The sequence below is a fragment of the Cuculus canorus genome, chromosome 19, assembly GCF_017976375.1.
Source record: "Cuculus canorus isolate bCucCan1 chromosome 19, bCucCan1.pri, whole genome shotgun sequence".
Classification (NCBI taxonomy): domain Eukaryota; kingdom Metazoa; phylum Chordata; class Aves; order Cuculiformes; family Cuculidae; genus Cuculus; species Cuculus canorus.
The window spans coordinates 6,593,030-6,608,974 of NC_071419.1; the positions used below are offsets into that span (position 1 = coordinate 6,593,030).

Here is a 15,945-nt window from a genome sequence, read left to right on the forward strand (position 1 = left end):
AAACTATTCTATGATTCACACATGGATTATTGTGTCCAGTTCTGGAATCCTTAATGTAAGAAGGAGATGGAGCTGTTGGAATGGGACCAGAGGAGGGCTACGAAGATGATCAGAGGGCTGGAGCACCTTCCATGCAAGGACAGACTGAGAGAGTTGGGGTTGTTCAGCCTGGAGAAGGCTCAGAGATCTTATAGCGACCTTCCAGTACGTGAAAGGGGATACGAGAAAGCTGGAGAGGGGCTGTTCACAAAGGCTTGTGGTGATAGGACAAGGGGGAACGGGTATAAACCAGAGAGGGGCAGATTTAGGCTAGATAGTAGGAAGAATTTCTTGGCAATGAGAGTGGTGATGCACTGGCCCAGGTTGGATGGGCCTTGGGCAGCCTGATCCAGAGGGATGTCCCTGCCCATGGCAGGGGGATTGGAACTGGATGATCTTTAAGGTCCTCTCCAACCCAAACTATGAGTCTATGACTACAACTCCCAGGATGCCCCGCGGCCCTCAGCCCCCCCCCTGGCGGCGGCGCGCGGCACGTGCAGGCGGGAGGGCTGAGCCGAGCCCGGAGCCGCCAGCGGGGCCAGGGGCTGCGCCGGTGCCCGCGCCCACCGCGGCGGCCAGGGGAGACCCGCCGGGGGAGGGCTTAGAGAGACAGTGCGAGCTCGCCTCTGCGAGGAGCCAGCGCCCTGCCGCAGACATGGGGAACCGCGGGATGGAGGATCTCATCCCGCTGGTCAACCGGCTGCAGGACGCCTTCGCCGCCATCGGGCAGAACGCCAACCTCGACCTGCCGCAGATCGCCGTGGTGGGGGGGCAGAGCGCCGGCAAGAGCTCCGTGCTCGAGAACTTCGTCGGCAGGTAACGGGGCGGGGGGGGGGAGGAGAAGAGGGTCCCCGGGGAGACCCTCTGCGGGAGGGGGGGGGGAGAACGGGCAGAACGGCTGAGGGTGCAGGGGCAGAGCTGCGGGATGCGTGAATGCAGGGGCAGAGCTACGGGATGCACGAATGCAGGGGCAGAGCTGCGGGATGCGTGAACGCAGGGGCAGAGCGGCTGAGGGTGCAGGGGCAGAGCTGCGGGATGCACGAATGCAGGGGCAGAGCGGCTGAGGGCAGGGGCAGAGCTGCGGGATGTGTGAATGCAGGGGCAGAGCTGCGGGATGCACGAATGCAGGGGCAGAGCTGCTGCACGGACAGTGCGGTGCACGGGCAGAGCTGCGGGATGCGCGGGCAGTGCCTCGGGATGTACGAATGCGCGGGCATTTCTGCCCATGCATCCAGCCGCATGGTCAGTGCGGCTGCATGCGCGGGGTGTAGGGGCAGAGCTGCTCCAGGGGCAGTGTGGTTCGTGGGCAGAGCTGCGGAGCGCACGGGCACAGCGGCGGGCTGCTCATGCACTGTAGTGTGCAGGGACGGTGCTGTGCATGGAGAGCCGTGGGGTGCAGGGACATAAAGGCCGGATGCTCAGGAGCTGCATTGTGCGGGGACAGTGCTCGGTGTACAGGGACATAGAGGCTGGATGCTCATGCGCTGCGGGGACAGTGCTGTGCATGGACAGAGCTGCGGGATGCAGGGACAGAGCGGCTGGATGCTCATGCGCTGTAGTGTGCGGCGACAGTGCTCCCTGTGCAGGGACAGAGCTGCGGGGTGCAGGGACGTAGAGGCTGACTGCTCAGGCGCTGCGGGGTGCAGGGACAGAGCTGTGCGTGGGGAAAAGGGAGGCAGAGGAGGGTCCCCGGCTCGGTTCTCCCTCTGCCGCCCTTTCGGGGTCCCCTACCCCCCGCACCGGCTGTTGCATAACGGGGGCTGAGGTGTCGGTGAGGATCGGCCCCTTCCCCTCCCCGGGCTCCGGGAGGTGGATGCTGTCGCTGGGAAGGATGGGGGATGCTCGAGTTTAATCCATTCCGTTCCGCTGCCTCCATAGCGGATGCCACGTCTGTAGGAAGGACGGGGTTCTCTCTCCGATGTGCTCAGATCCCCGGGTGCTACCATTTTGTGACAGCCGATCCCCTGCTGCCTTCCCTTCGTGTGACCTTCGCATTCATCATCTGCAACTTGAGTCAATCCCAGCACCTGGTTATCTGCTCCGGCGCAGACACACAACACCTGGGAAGGGGGCTGCTCCCCGCCTCCTGCCCTCCTTAGCTGATTCTAGGCAGCCATACGCAGGTTTTAGTTATCGAGGCAGCTTTTTAAGCTCTAAGGGAGATCTACGTTGCTGGTTTCTGCTCTTAAAAGCGGTGGCTGCTGTGATGCTTGTGTGGGTTTTTCCTCTTCCAGCAAACTGTGTTTGTGACATCTCTGGGATGTCATTTCCCCCTCCCCCACTTCTTCTTTTAAGCCTTTTGCTGCTGGACGGCTTGTAAAGCTTTTCTACTGTTGGTCTGTGGTGGGTATGGATCGCTTGTTTACCTGCAGGTAGCCCCAAATCCTGAACATATTAAAGGTCTTTTTTTGACCTAAATGATTCTATAGCCTTGAACGGTGGATGCAGGGTGTTGTGCACTAGCAAGAAGACCGCAGGGATTGTATCTGGTGCAAAGAAAGCATCATCAGAGTCAGATTTTTGTTTTCTTTGCCACATATACATATTGAAAGAGTTTGGGATCCCTTCTAGCTAACTTCCCATAGCCTATGCAGCATCCCCCAGGGATGCTGGGAATTGTGCTGAGGGAAGGACGTTGCAGGAACACATTACTGAGTCTCGGTTTGTAGCCCAGGATCCAGTTGTTTATTCATAGACACAGGAAGAAAATTATTCCTACCACCAAAGTGAAAAACTTGCTGTGCCGTAGCTTTCTAAGAAGGGTGAAATACATCTCCTGAGATGTGTGAGCAAATCAGGTTCACCTGTTGGCTCTGCTGTTTTCCTGCTTTCTAAGTACTGGCAGCCTCACCTCGTAAATCCTTTTTAGAGGATCTGTGTAGTCAGTGCTGCAGTGGCGTAATGTAGAGTGTACGGCTCTTGGCTGTCAGAAGGATTGCCGAAGGACACTCAGTGTATTGGCATATGCTGCCCCTCTCTCTTGGACTGAGTAAACAGAAGGGGGTAGATTAATCCTTGGTATGTCTCCACTGGCACCAGTTGAGAAGTAGGGATTTTATTTGCCTGGTGGAAAGCAAATGAATTAAATTATTTTCTGTCTCTTTCCAATGACCTCAGTCCCAGGAGAGCTTGTGACCTCTCGGTGTCCCATCAGTGCTCTCTCTAGCAGCAAGTTATAGCGCTGTGGCTGATAGCAAATGAAATAATGAAGTGTCCCCTGAGCAGAAGCTGAGAGACCAGTGCGGGAAAGCATTTAGAGAAAATAATTGGAGTGAAAATGGAAAATATGTCAAAGGGAAGAGGTCTTTCTTTGATACCCCGAGTGCTGGCCAGTTTAGAGACTGGTAACGTGAGACATCGTACTGTGGAATGTATGTGTATATGCTGCAAAACCTAGCCCTGCTAAAATAACGTTGGGGCCGTGCTGTAATGTGTAGTCTCTTTTATTTTCGTGCGGGTATTGGAAACCATTGTAGAAGCTATGGAAATGGTATCAATGGCTCTTCAATGTAATTGTGATAGGGGCTGTTTTCTTGTCTGAATAGGCATAAGAAAAAATTGTGTGTAGAACTACTGTGTGCGAATACAATTATTGCTGTGGAGTGGACATGACATATGTCACTGCTCCAGCATGACACCAGGACGGTGGGGCAGCTATTGCTCGGCAGCTGCTCGCTGCACGGTGGATGGGAGTGCTGATGAGTTTCTCTGGGTGGATGGAAATCTGTGCAAGAGCAAATGCCGATGCAGTTGGTGCTCAGCGATGTGCTTGGTGGGGATGCTCCAGCAGAGGGGCTGCAGGCCCTGCCAGGGCTGTTTTCCTGCAGGACTCCTCTCAAATTGCCATCAGGGTGTGCTCCCAGGGCAGCACCCTTGCCCCGTGCTGCCAGACCTGCCTGTGGCTCTGCAGGACTTCAGTCCAAGGCTGCTGATTGCACCGTCCAGGAGCACTGAATCCCTCTCACGCTGGAAACCTCGGAGCACAGAGGAGCGATGCTGCCTGCAATCCATGAATGTTTAGTTACATGGCTTACCAAACAAATATTTTTTTTTCTCCTGAATGTGATGGTTTACTGATTGCTGCTAATTACTCTTCCAGTGTCAGTCCCTCTGCTGTTAACAGATTATCCAACAGTGCAGAGCCTGTATTGATAATACCAGATGTCAGTGTGGCTGCTATATGTGCTTTTGCTGCCGGAGACTCAGCGTGGTGACTAGGATACTGGCTGATGGTGTTAGAATCACTGAAAAGATGAGAGAAGCCATTTAGAAGCCAGACAGGTGACACATCTCTTCAGGGACTGGTTTATCCTGGCCCTGGAACCGGAAGGAATGTTCACCGGGTCAGCTGCAGGCATTTCCTGCTGGTGTGGGATAACTTGGGTTGGAGGGGACCTCAGGGGTCATTTAATCCATTCTGATAGTGTTGTTATTTCCCTGCTGCCAGCATTCTTAAATTAGAAGGTCTCTGAGCAAGCACCAGTACCAGCAAAATGGGTCTGATAAGTGCACAAAGCGTGTGGTCTGTGCTAATTTGACTTGAGAGAGATCGAAGGACCGAGAGCACGGATGTGCCAGACAGCCCACAAAGCTGTCTGTAATGTCTTCCATGCTCATGCCGCTCTTAGTTTGCCATGTGAAAATAACAAATATGTGTCTCTCTTTAAATCCTGAGATCGTGGAGCGCTGTTGCAGAAATCGTTGGATTTGAATGAGTATGCTTTACAAATGGGAAAAACCTGAGAGCGCTGGGCTGTGTTCAGAAGGCTGCGTGGACTTGTTCTTGTGGTCTGGTCCAAGGCAATGTGCCGTTCAGCCCTGTAAGACGGCGATGTTGCTCTTCACAAAGAAAACAAGGCACCCCTCACTTCTGGAGAACAGATGGAGGAAGCAGGCTGCTGAATAGGGAATGACTAAGGACTGGGAGCAGTAGGTGGAAGGGCTTGAATGGAGGTGAAGCTACCTCGTCTCTGATCAAGGGAGCTGAGCAGTGCCGATGTTGTGGCATGGAATGGAGTTTACTTGATCCCAGAGCTGAGCATTAGCTGCAAAGCATCCTTCTCTCTTAGGAGCTTTCAAATGCCAAATCAAATAGGGATATTTAGCAGTGTGTTGCCGGTCTCCCATGGTGTGGGCCAAGTTAGTTGGTGTTTGTGTGTTGCCTGGAAGGAAACTGGAGGCAAGCAGGGACCTAAACTGAGCTGCGTTGGGCTGGCCTTGCCTCTCCTAACAAACTGAGATTTCAGCTTGTGTAAAAGAGCAGGGGAAATGCAGCATCGCAATGCCTGTGGCAATGGGAAGGAGAAGTGCCTATTAAACTTGATACTTATGCTCCAGTAATTGCCCTGACAAAGCCGGGCAAGGACCGTGACTGTGTCTTTGCCTTCTGCAGTGTCATGTGCTGAAAATGCAAAGCTTGATCTTGAAGCCGTGGGATTTAGGTTTGACTTCAGGTATAATTTTGAGGAGCAGCTTAATATCTTTATCTCAACTGTTTTGCAGCCATTTAGAGATTAATACTTGCACCTCCAAGATGTGATGAGGCAATTCCTTCTTTGATAACACAGACTTTGCTTTGTTGTGGGAAACTTCTTCAGCAAAATATCTTCAGAGGCCAACAGCACTACTTAACAACCATCTAGAAGTGAAAGGTCCTGCAGGGATGCATACGGAGATGCAGATACTTGGTTTGTTCAGATACTACAGGCAAACTGTTTTGTCAACCATCTTTGTGCTTTTAAGCTGCTCAGGCTTCTGCTGTAGTGCTTCCTTTGAGCTTGAGTGCTGTGTAGGAGAACTGAGAGTTTAAATCTTCCAAAAATCAGCTACGTTATGTATAGATTGAGGTTGTCCACTGTACTGGGTGATGCTGAGCATCAATGCGATACCTTAGCAGCAGATTTAAACAGGATGATGCACTCACTAACTCACCCTCCCCTGGCCACAAAAGCAGTCCTTAAATATTAGTCTATTTTTTGTTCTGCTTTGAGATATGCTTACATGCCCCGAATGCTGGCAGAGAGTAATTGCAAGTCACGGAACCTTAATTGTTGTGTAATAAATACATCTGTGAGCTGACCGAATGCTGTTATGTATTTGCAAGTTAATGATGTAGGCATTGCTTGGGAACTGACTTATTTAGGGTTGCAGAGGATGATGCAAGAGCCCCAGAGTGGGATTCTGCTGTCTGGAGAAATAAATTGTGGTCAAATAATAGTCCTTTGAATGGCAGCAATCCTTTGGTCTTCAGTGAAGGAAATACCTTTTTTCATCTTAGATTAATTGGACTAGGAAGAAAATAATGGAGCACTGTGGGAAATGGATAATGTGTTACAGCAAAACAGAAGATAAAATAGTTTAACTTAAGAGAAATCTGTATAGCTCTCAGCAAACGGTTGTGGGAGGAGGAGTGCTAGGAAGAGATACATAATTAAATTAAAACATAACATGGATGGCTGTAAGGGGATAAAAAAAGCACGAATCTCACTGTTTGTAGGTGCAGCAGCAGTCTGCCTGTGTTTGTCCTCGGACTGCTTGCTTTACTGCTCTAGGGATTGGCTCAAATAAATACAAGTCTAATACGTCTTCTACTGTCTGCAGCAGTCAGATGTCCTCTGCAGATGTCACTTAACTCTTTACTGATGATCTCATGCTGCTGGTAACTGCCCACTAGCCTTATTCACTAGGAAAAGAGATCCTTATGGCATGTTTCAGATCGTATCAGAATTTATCCAGGGAAAGGAAACCAGTTGTATCTCCAGTGTGGAAGCTGGTGCTTGGTGTCATGCAGGTTAGGGCTGGCCTGGACCTGCTGGTGTGTGAAAATGGCAGGTTGCCTTGTCATTGCTGGAATTCATCACCCGATAGCTGGCAGATCAGGAGGATTCCTTCTTTCCTAGTGTTGACTCTTGTTACCATGATAATCCACACGTTGGGAGAGTTAAAGCATCCTGAGCTCTGTCCTTGGAGATAGGTAAGTGGTGTGGGTTTGCTCCATAAACAGCATGGTGTGGCACAGGGCTGTAGAGCGTCTGCAAAACCTGGGGTGGGGAAGATCAGAAGTTCCCAAAGATATTACCCCATGCTAAAACTATCAGATGTTTTTGAAAACTCAATATGCTTCGCTTTTCTTAGTCACCCTGCCCCCAAAACCCCAATGCAGAACAAAGGCAAGCTTCTATTTTTTTGAAGGCTACTGAATGTTTTCAGAAGCCGTGGTTCAATATCTAGCTGCGGATGCCAAGTCAAGTCCTTGAACCTGACTTCTCCAGATGCTTCAAGTAGGCAGAACTCCACTAGGCTTAAATAGAGGGTGTGGGAGTCTGTCTGCAGCACCTCCTATCTGAAGAAGCTTCTGAAAATGTTATTCGGAGGCAGGAAGTGAATCCCCTTCCTGCTCTGCTGAATTACTTAAAGTCCCCACTTTGCACCTAGCTTCCACTTTGAGACAGCCTGTGAGTAAAAATTCTTTTGAATGAGGGTTCCTTAGGATATTTAAGATGAACCTTTTTGAGAAGAAATGGAAGAAGCTGGAAACTTAGTGTCAGTTAATCAAGAAAACAATTCTTGCTGTGTTCTAGCTGGTGGGTGAAACTTATTAGGATGCCTTGAGCACTGAATTTATTACACAAGAGCAAACCCATGTGTGCTCCACCCATATGAGCCAACACTCAGATTTTTGTTTCAGGCAGTGCATTTTAGTGGCAAAATCAGATTTACTGAAGGGGTGGTAGGCAGTCACATAGAAACATATGGTGTTCAGCCTGTATGCTCAATGTAAAATTGGTTTTGAGGTGGTGTCTGTGAAAGGAAATTTGCTGGTAATATGCAGGGTAAGCCTACTTCTTTGATATGCCACTAAAAGCACCCAAAAAACTTTGGGTGTAATACTTGACTGCTTGGGCTCACGGATCCGTAACCATGAGTCAGTGCTGCTAGCTGGGAGGAGAGCTAAAACTAAATCTGGTCCAAAAAAAAGATCTAGTCATGCATGGTGGGGAAATAGCTCACCAATGGGACAGTTTCCCATTCCACTTGAACTTTTCCTGGTCTCAGACCTAGATTTGCACATCCCAATAGAGTGAAAGCTCAAGGTAAAGGAATATTTTCTGACAGATAAACAGGCACGTTCTGCCTTGTTCTGTTCTCAGCTCTGAAACTAAATTCTTGTGTGACGTTTTTATTCCTTTTTCTCCATCTGTAGAAAGGAGAGACTGTTGGTCTCTGCCGTGGTATGTAGGTGTATGTAATTAATTCATGGACAGTTGAAATTACACTAGAAAAGGTTAACCATGAAGTAGGAAACTATTTTTCCTAACAATAAATTAAAACCCTGCAAGGTTGGCACAGTGTTGTCTGTCTGAGCCCTTTGGAAGACCAGCCTTCCCACCAGAAGTAGTGAGCCAAGAGCGTTATCTGGTCATGCAGTCTCACTTGCCCAGTGTTGCTGGTTACTTGGATCTGCTCTGCAGAGGAGTTGGGACTGATGAAGCCACCTTTGGCTGCTGGCGTAGGTCAGATACTGGATTTGAGGAGTCGGGATATTCCTAGAAGGCTCTGGGACATGTGAGGCTGCACTAGATGAGCTGGAAGCACTCACATTTTTGAGTATAGTCTTTGAGAGCAGGGATGGATAGCTCAGCCTTGTAAAGGAATGAGCTCAGGGTTTTGTCCATAGTGACTTTAAACACTCATATGCTCTGGTGAGGCCTGGAGGAGGTCAGGCTGCAAGGATCACTCTTATCTGTGATCCTTCTAAAGCATGCACCATGCTTATTTTTGAGTGACTTGGTGGAATTCAGTCATGAGAATTGGACGTCTTGCTCCGAACAGCTATAAATACTGAGGTGGCTTTGAAGAGAAGACTGAGACACATCTTGGTGTTTACTGAGGAACAGGCAAGAGTATGGGTCAAGAAAGGTGACTGGCAACTGAGAACACAATTTAATGTTAGATATTAAACAATTATTCCAGGTGACTCGTTAATACTTTGTAGTTAAGTCTAGCTCTTTGTTTTCAGTCCTCTTAGTGAATATGTTAATTTAATGTAAAGTGGCTCATTAATTTTCTTAAGCTTTCTTATATAGATGGACAAATGCTGAAGGTTGGTTCACGCGTGACCTTCAAGCTTGTCACAGCTCCTAGGCTGGTGCTGACTATCATAGATAACTGCTTTTCTTTCCATCCAGATACAGTGCAGGAAGAAAGAGCCCCGAGTATGAAATCTAACAGTGTCTCTGATTGTTCTTTGCCACTTTAGATGCTTCCAAAGCTCTGGCAGGCCCTGCCGTGACCGAATGGAAGTGAGATGGTGTTTCAGTCCTGGTCAGTAGCTTCTTGCAGCTCGGAATAATGTGCTTTTGGAAGCATCTTGGAAGCAGATGTTATGCAAGCTCCTCAAGCTGTGTCTTGCTGACTGGAAGCAAACTTGCCAGCTTCTGCTACTCTTCTGCAATTCTTGTGACTCGTGTGGCTTTTCTTGGAGCCCCGGACACAGCAGTTAAGCCAAGAGTGCTCTAGTGCTGGTATAGAAAACATCAATTTCTGAAATGGAGGTTTGAGGGTACTTTTTTTTTTCCTTTAAAAGGTGCTGTTTCCCTCAGTCTCCTGGAGACAAGTATAAAGAATCCCAGAACTTCTAAGACCTGCATTGTCAACTCTTCTCGTCCTAAAAATCAGAGTTTAGTCCCAAAACTGTAAGCTCTGCTAAAATACTTACGTTGCAGTCACAATGAGCAATAAATTACACAAAATGAGGTCTGGAATAAACCCAGTTCCTCACTTATGACTGACATGGGAATTGAACTTCAGTCTCTGTGGGTGAAAATACTATTTTTATAATGTATTGCCTCAAAAATCGCCTTTAACACTCCCTTTCCTGTTTCTAATGGCTTTAGGCTGCATTGTTGCAGCTGTGTTGAAGGCTGAAGAGTTAATGCTGCTACAACAAACAGGAGAATTGCTGGGATCCTGTCTGATTTTGCTAGGAGGTTATTTTGTGACTGCTGTAAGAGTGGCCAGTGAATTGTATGTCCTCTTTCAGGCACCCCATACCTATGTTAAACTGATACTGCTGTGGGTTTTGGCTGATGAGCCAGGCAGCGTTGCTGTAGTGTTACACAAAAGCTGAGCATAAACTGCAGCCGTATTTCAGCTGCATTTAGACTCTTACTCAAAGCATCAGTGGGCAGAAGTCTAGTGAGATGCTGAGTAGTCGATTCTCAACATCTGCAAATGTTTTCACATCAGAGCTGACTTACCCTGGAGAGCACTAAGGAAAACTATTATTTTTGCTGGTTTTGAGAATGGAAATCCAGGGATGGGGGAGGCTGCGCTGAATTTTTTTAGAACAAGGAAGGAGGTACCTAAATGCAAAAGTCTGGAAGTCTTTGTTCAGTTCCTTTCCCTTGCCATCCTGCCGCTCTTGAATGCACAAAGGCAGAGTAAGTTGTATAGCATCCGGCGTGGGGCTCTGTGCAAATTCACAGGCAGTTTCAGCTCTGAGAAATCTTCCTCATCCAGATAATTGTAAACCTCTACGAACAGGGGCTTATGATGAAAATAGCTGTCCATTTCTACCTGCCTGCCAGCACAGGAACAACCCTGTCAGCAGGAGAATACACCTGGTGACCTGTTCATTCAGAATTGAGCCAGTAAAAAACAAATCTCTAACCCACGCAGTTTTTTTGCTGATATTCAACTCCACTGACTTGCTTGCGATTTACGCTGAACTTCCACTGTTCTGGGTCAGGATGGGGCCCCTTGATTCTAACACCCATGTTGGGTTTTCTGTCTTTCTGGCTGCTGTGATCTCTTGAGTAATCTCTGCCTATTTCTTAAGCTGATTGTGCTTTTACTTTTAATAGAAGCTCCTCTATGAATAGCTGGGAATTGCCTAAGCGTGGTGGTGGCCTTGAGAGGAGATGTGACGCATTGGGGTTATAGCTGGAGGTAAGGAGAAGGTTGGTATGTACTGAAATGCAGAATACCCTCAGGGGCTCGTGCATGACATGTGTCACTGCAGAGCTGATGCTGCAGCTCCAGCGCTGAAACCTGGGTCACCTCTTCTACATCAGCACAGCTCCCAGCGATGTACTTCTTCTTTCTGGGCTGTGCTACTTAGGTTTCATGTTCCTGTTCCTAGGCATTACTCTGATTACGCCTGTTCATAAAAGATGCGTGTGTTATGCCAGGTCTGCAAACTACCTGGCACCCCAAACTCCTCTTGGAGAAAGAAGTCTGCTTCGTGAATGAATTTATATAGGCTATTTAAAGAATAATATTTCAAGAATACTTGCTGCAAAGAGCAAGTGAGGCACTGCATTAGCACTTGATATTTTGCCATATTCTTTTGGACAAAGTTGAATTAAAATGGGATATCTGGAGAGGCGAAAGCACATGTTATTAGAAATCATTGTATTGATTTGAAGGGGTGGGTGGGGGAAGACATCAAGAGAAGGAATGTAGATAAAGCCTTTACTTGTGGAGAATAGGGAAGGGAATGGAAGAGCCAACAACTCTGGTCTGTTTGTCTGGGTCACTATACCACAATTTTGCTATAGATTCAGAGTGCCTATTAATAGACAACACCAATTTTGACCCTCTTCTGCTTTTTGTATGTAAGCCCTAAAAGTTTTCCATGAAGACTTGGACTCCTTTAGAAATTCTGTGGATGTGTATCTGTATATAAACCGGCCTTTTTGTCACCTATGGTCACTGCCTGAACTTGACCAGAGAAAAATGTTCCCTGGGAAATGAGAAGTGCTGTCCCTCTGGTTGGTGAAAGCAGCTTGGCAGATAGATTGGAACCAGCCAAGAGGTCAAAAGCTTGTCTCTCCTGGGACTATTGATCCAGCTTTTGTGCTGCTATAGCCTGAAATGAAGCTGTCCTGTGTGGTTTTTGAGGTAGGGTTTAATGACTCTGACTTTATGCTGCACTTAGAGGTGTTAGCAGTCAGTCTCCTGGTTTTTCTTCAAGGGCTTGTGAAACCAAGCCTCTGCACCGTGTTTCCAACCACGGTGATCCTAATTATATCTGAAACTGCAGAGGTGCAGTGCATCGCAAGGAGCTTGGCACTGTTCCTGCATACTTCTCCAGGCGAAGTGGAGATGTAAATTGGCATCTGAAATTCCCTCTGCAGGACAGTGATGCACCTTGGACAGTTTGGTCAGAATGCCTGAGTGCGGCATAACTTTGTTGCTGCACAGAGCTGTCCTCCCTGCCTGGGCTGTTGGAAGGGAAGCAGCTTGCCTCCCTGTTCAGAGCACACTCTGCCTCTTATTTCTGACCCAAGATAGATTGAGGGTAATGCTTTCAGTTTTATGAACGCACCACCCATGTCTGACCATTAATAGCACATCAGTGCTTAAGGTACCACCCCCTTTCCTTATACAACTTGCAGTTTGGGTTTGTATTAGTGGGCTCATCAAAGTGATTTTGCATTTTCCAGTGGATTCTTTAAGCTATGTGAGCCCTTTATGGCATCTAGGCTCTGGGGAGACTGTCCTTTTCTAGCACACAGTGCTGTCGGAGTGGAGGCAGTGTTGTACTGCAGTGATGAAATGTGCCTTGAGCTCTGTTTGTTCTTCTCTCAGGTCTTGCAGCAAATACCAGGGCTCCAGAGGTGGTGGAGCTGTATCCTCCAAGATGATACTTAACCATGAGTGTGCGGTATCTTCTGCCGTTGCACCTGGTTTTCTTCTCTAATGGAGAAAAAGGCAAAAAGGGGGATAAACCCATTTATCCAGAGTCTCCATGTGACAAGTAGCTTGAATATTAGTTGCTGCTGCATAGTCTCCCTGAACACAGGAGAGCCTTTACTGCAGGACAGCCTCTAGTCTGGACTCGGCTGCAGCCTGACTTCAGAGAGCTAGAACAGATTAAGACACTGGTGGTGGGAAATAGCAAGGTCAGCCTCTCGCTCATGGGTCTTAGCATATATTAATCCCAGGGTGTTATTGTGGCTGTGCTTTCCTATCAGTCACTCCTATCTCGGAGTCTGTCCTTTTGTTTTCTCCCAGCTCAAGTTGCAGGTGCTGTACAGGTCATACTTTTCACGGCAGCAATCCTTCTGTTACGGCAGAGCCAGGATTTGTTGGTACATTTGTTCGTGCCAAAGCAAAGCAGTGTTACTGCGGTATTATGACAGATCAGTTCGACTTGAGGAAGGGACAAACAAAGATGCTGGGTCATGGGTTTAGCTTTATGGCCATAAAAAACCCCTTTCTTCACTACTTCCATCAGGACTGGACTAATTTGATGCTCCAGGGTGTTGTTGATGCCTGATATTGTCCTCTTGGAGACTGTCTGGAAGCTGCAGGGAGGTAAAATCTACCTGACATTTTTTGCCAGCAGGTATATGCTTTGGAGGGAGCAAAGGAAGACTTGTTTTTATGCTGTATGATGGTGAAAAGTAAACAACGTGGACAGAAAGGTCTGTTTTACAGCTTGGGATGTGGAGAATACATCTTGCTAGCCCAGTATTGGACCTGTGGCTCTGGAGGCCTTTGGACCCACTCAGTGCTGTGGTTGCTTTTCTGCTGGATCTTGATATTGCTACCCAGATCTGGTGGTTGTTTCTTAAATGAGTGAAACCAGCTTTGTTTGGCTTATCCTGGAATTATAATTCTTGAAATCAAAGCTACATTTTCCACAAATATATAATCCTTGCTGCTACATCCGTTCAGGACATACCAGGCTGCATATTCCCTTGAGTTCCTGATCTGTAGAATCAGTGCTGTGTTATTCTTTACCTTGGATATCCCAAGGCAGCAATCAAGATCCAGGACTCCATTTCTACTACCCAGAAGATCCCACAGGAAGCTGCACAGCAGCTGTGCTGCAGTTTTCTACTCTCTCCAGACTCTTTCCTTCCCCAGAGCTGCAGCCCAGAGTCAATGCGGCATTTGCTATAATGGGCAGTGACTTTTTGAGATTAGGGACTGTACTGTAGGCTGTACCACTCGCTAAATAATCCTTTGCAGGAAAATGCAGAGTTTGAAACGAGAAAATCCCTTTACCTGCAAAAATACAAAGAGGAAATTGGCTCAGGAGTGCACATGAGGTGCTGGAGTGCCCTGTTTTCCTCTCCCATCTGTGTGTTTTACATCCTCGCGTACTCCGGGCTAACCCATCTGCAGGAGGATAACAGGGAGGGATCTGGATAAGTCAACCCTCAAAATGGAGGAGGATATTCCCGATTAATTCTCTCGCAGCAGAGAGAAACTGTAGGAAATGACAGGTTGGGTGAGATGGTTGGTTCTGTATGCCAGGAGTACCTCTTTCTCCTGCAAACTCTTGACCTACAGCTGTAGATGCTTGCATAAAACCTCTCTCAGCCTCTGCAGCTTGGGTCTGATGCACAGCAGTGAGGGATGCAGGGACTGCCTGGACCTCAAACTGATTTGTTTCTATGGAAACAAGTAGATTTCACCATGTTGTTAGGGAAGTAGGAGAGGAATTATCCCCCTGGGGCTGGTTCTGGCTCTCGGGTTGGATTGGTTGCTGCACTGCAATTGTAGAGCAGCAGCCCATGAAGGGATTATCTATCTAGTCAGTGATCACAGTTAGGGAGAGGAGCACGTGGATTCAGTCTGCTCCCATTCCAGGCTTTCTCAGCAGGGATGAGACAAGGCACTGTCGTCGTCGTGTGCCAGGAGTCCCAGGGTCACAGCCCTCCATGGCACTTAAAAGCAAAGAATTTAACCTTTGGAAGGATAGCCAGGAAGGCGGCCAGCATTGCTGTAGGGGCAGCTGTGACTGTCCTGCCCAGATTGTTCATTTCAGATGGCTGAAGTGATGAACTCTGCTCATATTCAGCACCTTCTAGGCAAGAGCTGAGAACCATTTGTGGTGTCTGCAAGGGCTGGGAGAAGCTGAGGTCCTTCAAATAGGCTTCAGGTGTTGCTTTTGCTGCCAAAATTATTGTATGTCCTGTTATATCTGGTGTCCTGCTTTCCAAAAGTCCCAGCACCTGAAATCCTGTGACCGAGGGCGATGATTTTAAAACCTTTTTTTCAAATGGGAGTTAATCTCGTGATACCAGAGAAGGAATCAAAGCGTGAATATAAACATCTATCAACAGATTCAAATAAGAACAGTACTTGTTAAAATCCATATATTCCTCGTGGTCTGTATCACTCAGTCTGTTTGAATGGACTCTGTGCCTTTGTGCGAGATCCTAGTGCTGATCCTTCAAAAGGGGCTGACCAACACCCCTGGATTTCAGACTCTCTTGTCCTAAAGATTTGCCCAGCTGCGCCCCAGCAATGACTGAGAGAGGGAAAGCTTAAATTTCTAGATAGAAGATAAGCAGGCCATGGGAAACTGGCAAGAATGGTGATGCCTGTGTGTGCTTGAGCCTCTTCCCAAGCTACTCCCTTATGTATTCTCTCCTTCCCCTCATGCAAATGAGGTGCAGGAGCTGTGTAATCTTCTTTAATGGCAAGAAATTCCGTTTACTTGGCTTCCGTCTCCCCTCACTGTATATAGGGACCAGTACATGTTATGTAAACTGAGGTAGGGATCCACTGCAACTAGATCAGGAATTCTTGCTTTGTGCTTTGTAACGCACCCAGTGAGTTAAGAGAACGTGTTAACCTTTGGATATGGGTTTGCAGGAGTGCATCAGAAGAAGGTAGCGTCATATCTGCCTTACTTTCAGGTCATCTAAAAATACATGTAGTGCACCTCAAAAGTCAAGCCAGATCCTGCTATAAGGTCTACCAAGCATAAAGCTAGGGTATGCTGACTTCCTTGGAATTACTGTAGGCATACAGCAGGAGAATTCCCTGGGGAAAACTATTTGCTGTGCCAGTTTACTCTGCAAGCTGACAGGGCCTCAGGCCGTTGAATTGAAGTGTAATATCTAAAGAATAAGAATGCTTCTGACCTCCATGGATGCCTCT

At 47.7% G+C, this 15,945-nt stretch overlaps 1 protein-coding gene across 22 annotated transcripts in view; it reads left to right on the forward strand.

Annotated features, from left to right (window-relative positions):
- The first annotated feature begins 533 nt into the window (after window positions 1–533).
- Window positions 534–15,945, forward strand: part of DNM1 (dynamin 1) — a 66,721-nt gene continuing 51,309 nt past the window's right edge. For all 22 annotated transcript variants that reach the window (XR_008453051.1, XR_008453054.1, XR_008453052.1 and 19 more), the window contains exon 1: window positions 534–855. Coding sequence is in view for 15 of the 22 variants with exons in the window: in XM_054084614.1 (XP_053940589.1) it covers window positions 695–855 (161 nt within the window). In the remaining 7 variants the exon portion in view is untranslated. The remainder of the gene's footprint in view (window positions 856–15,945) is intronic.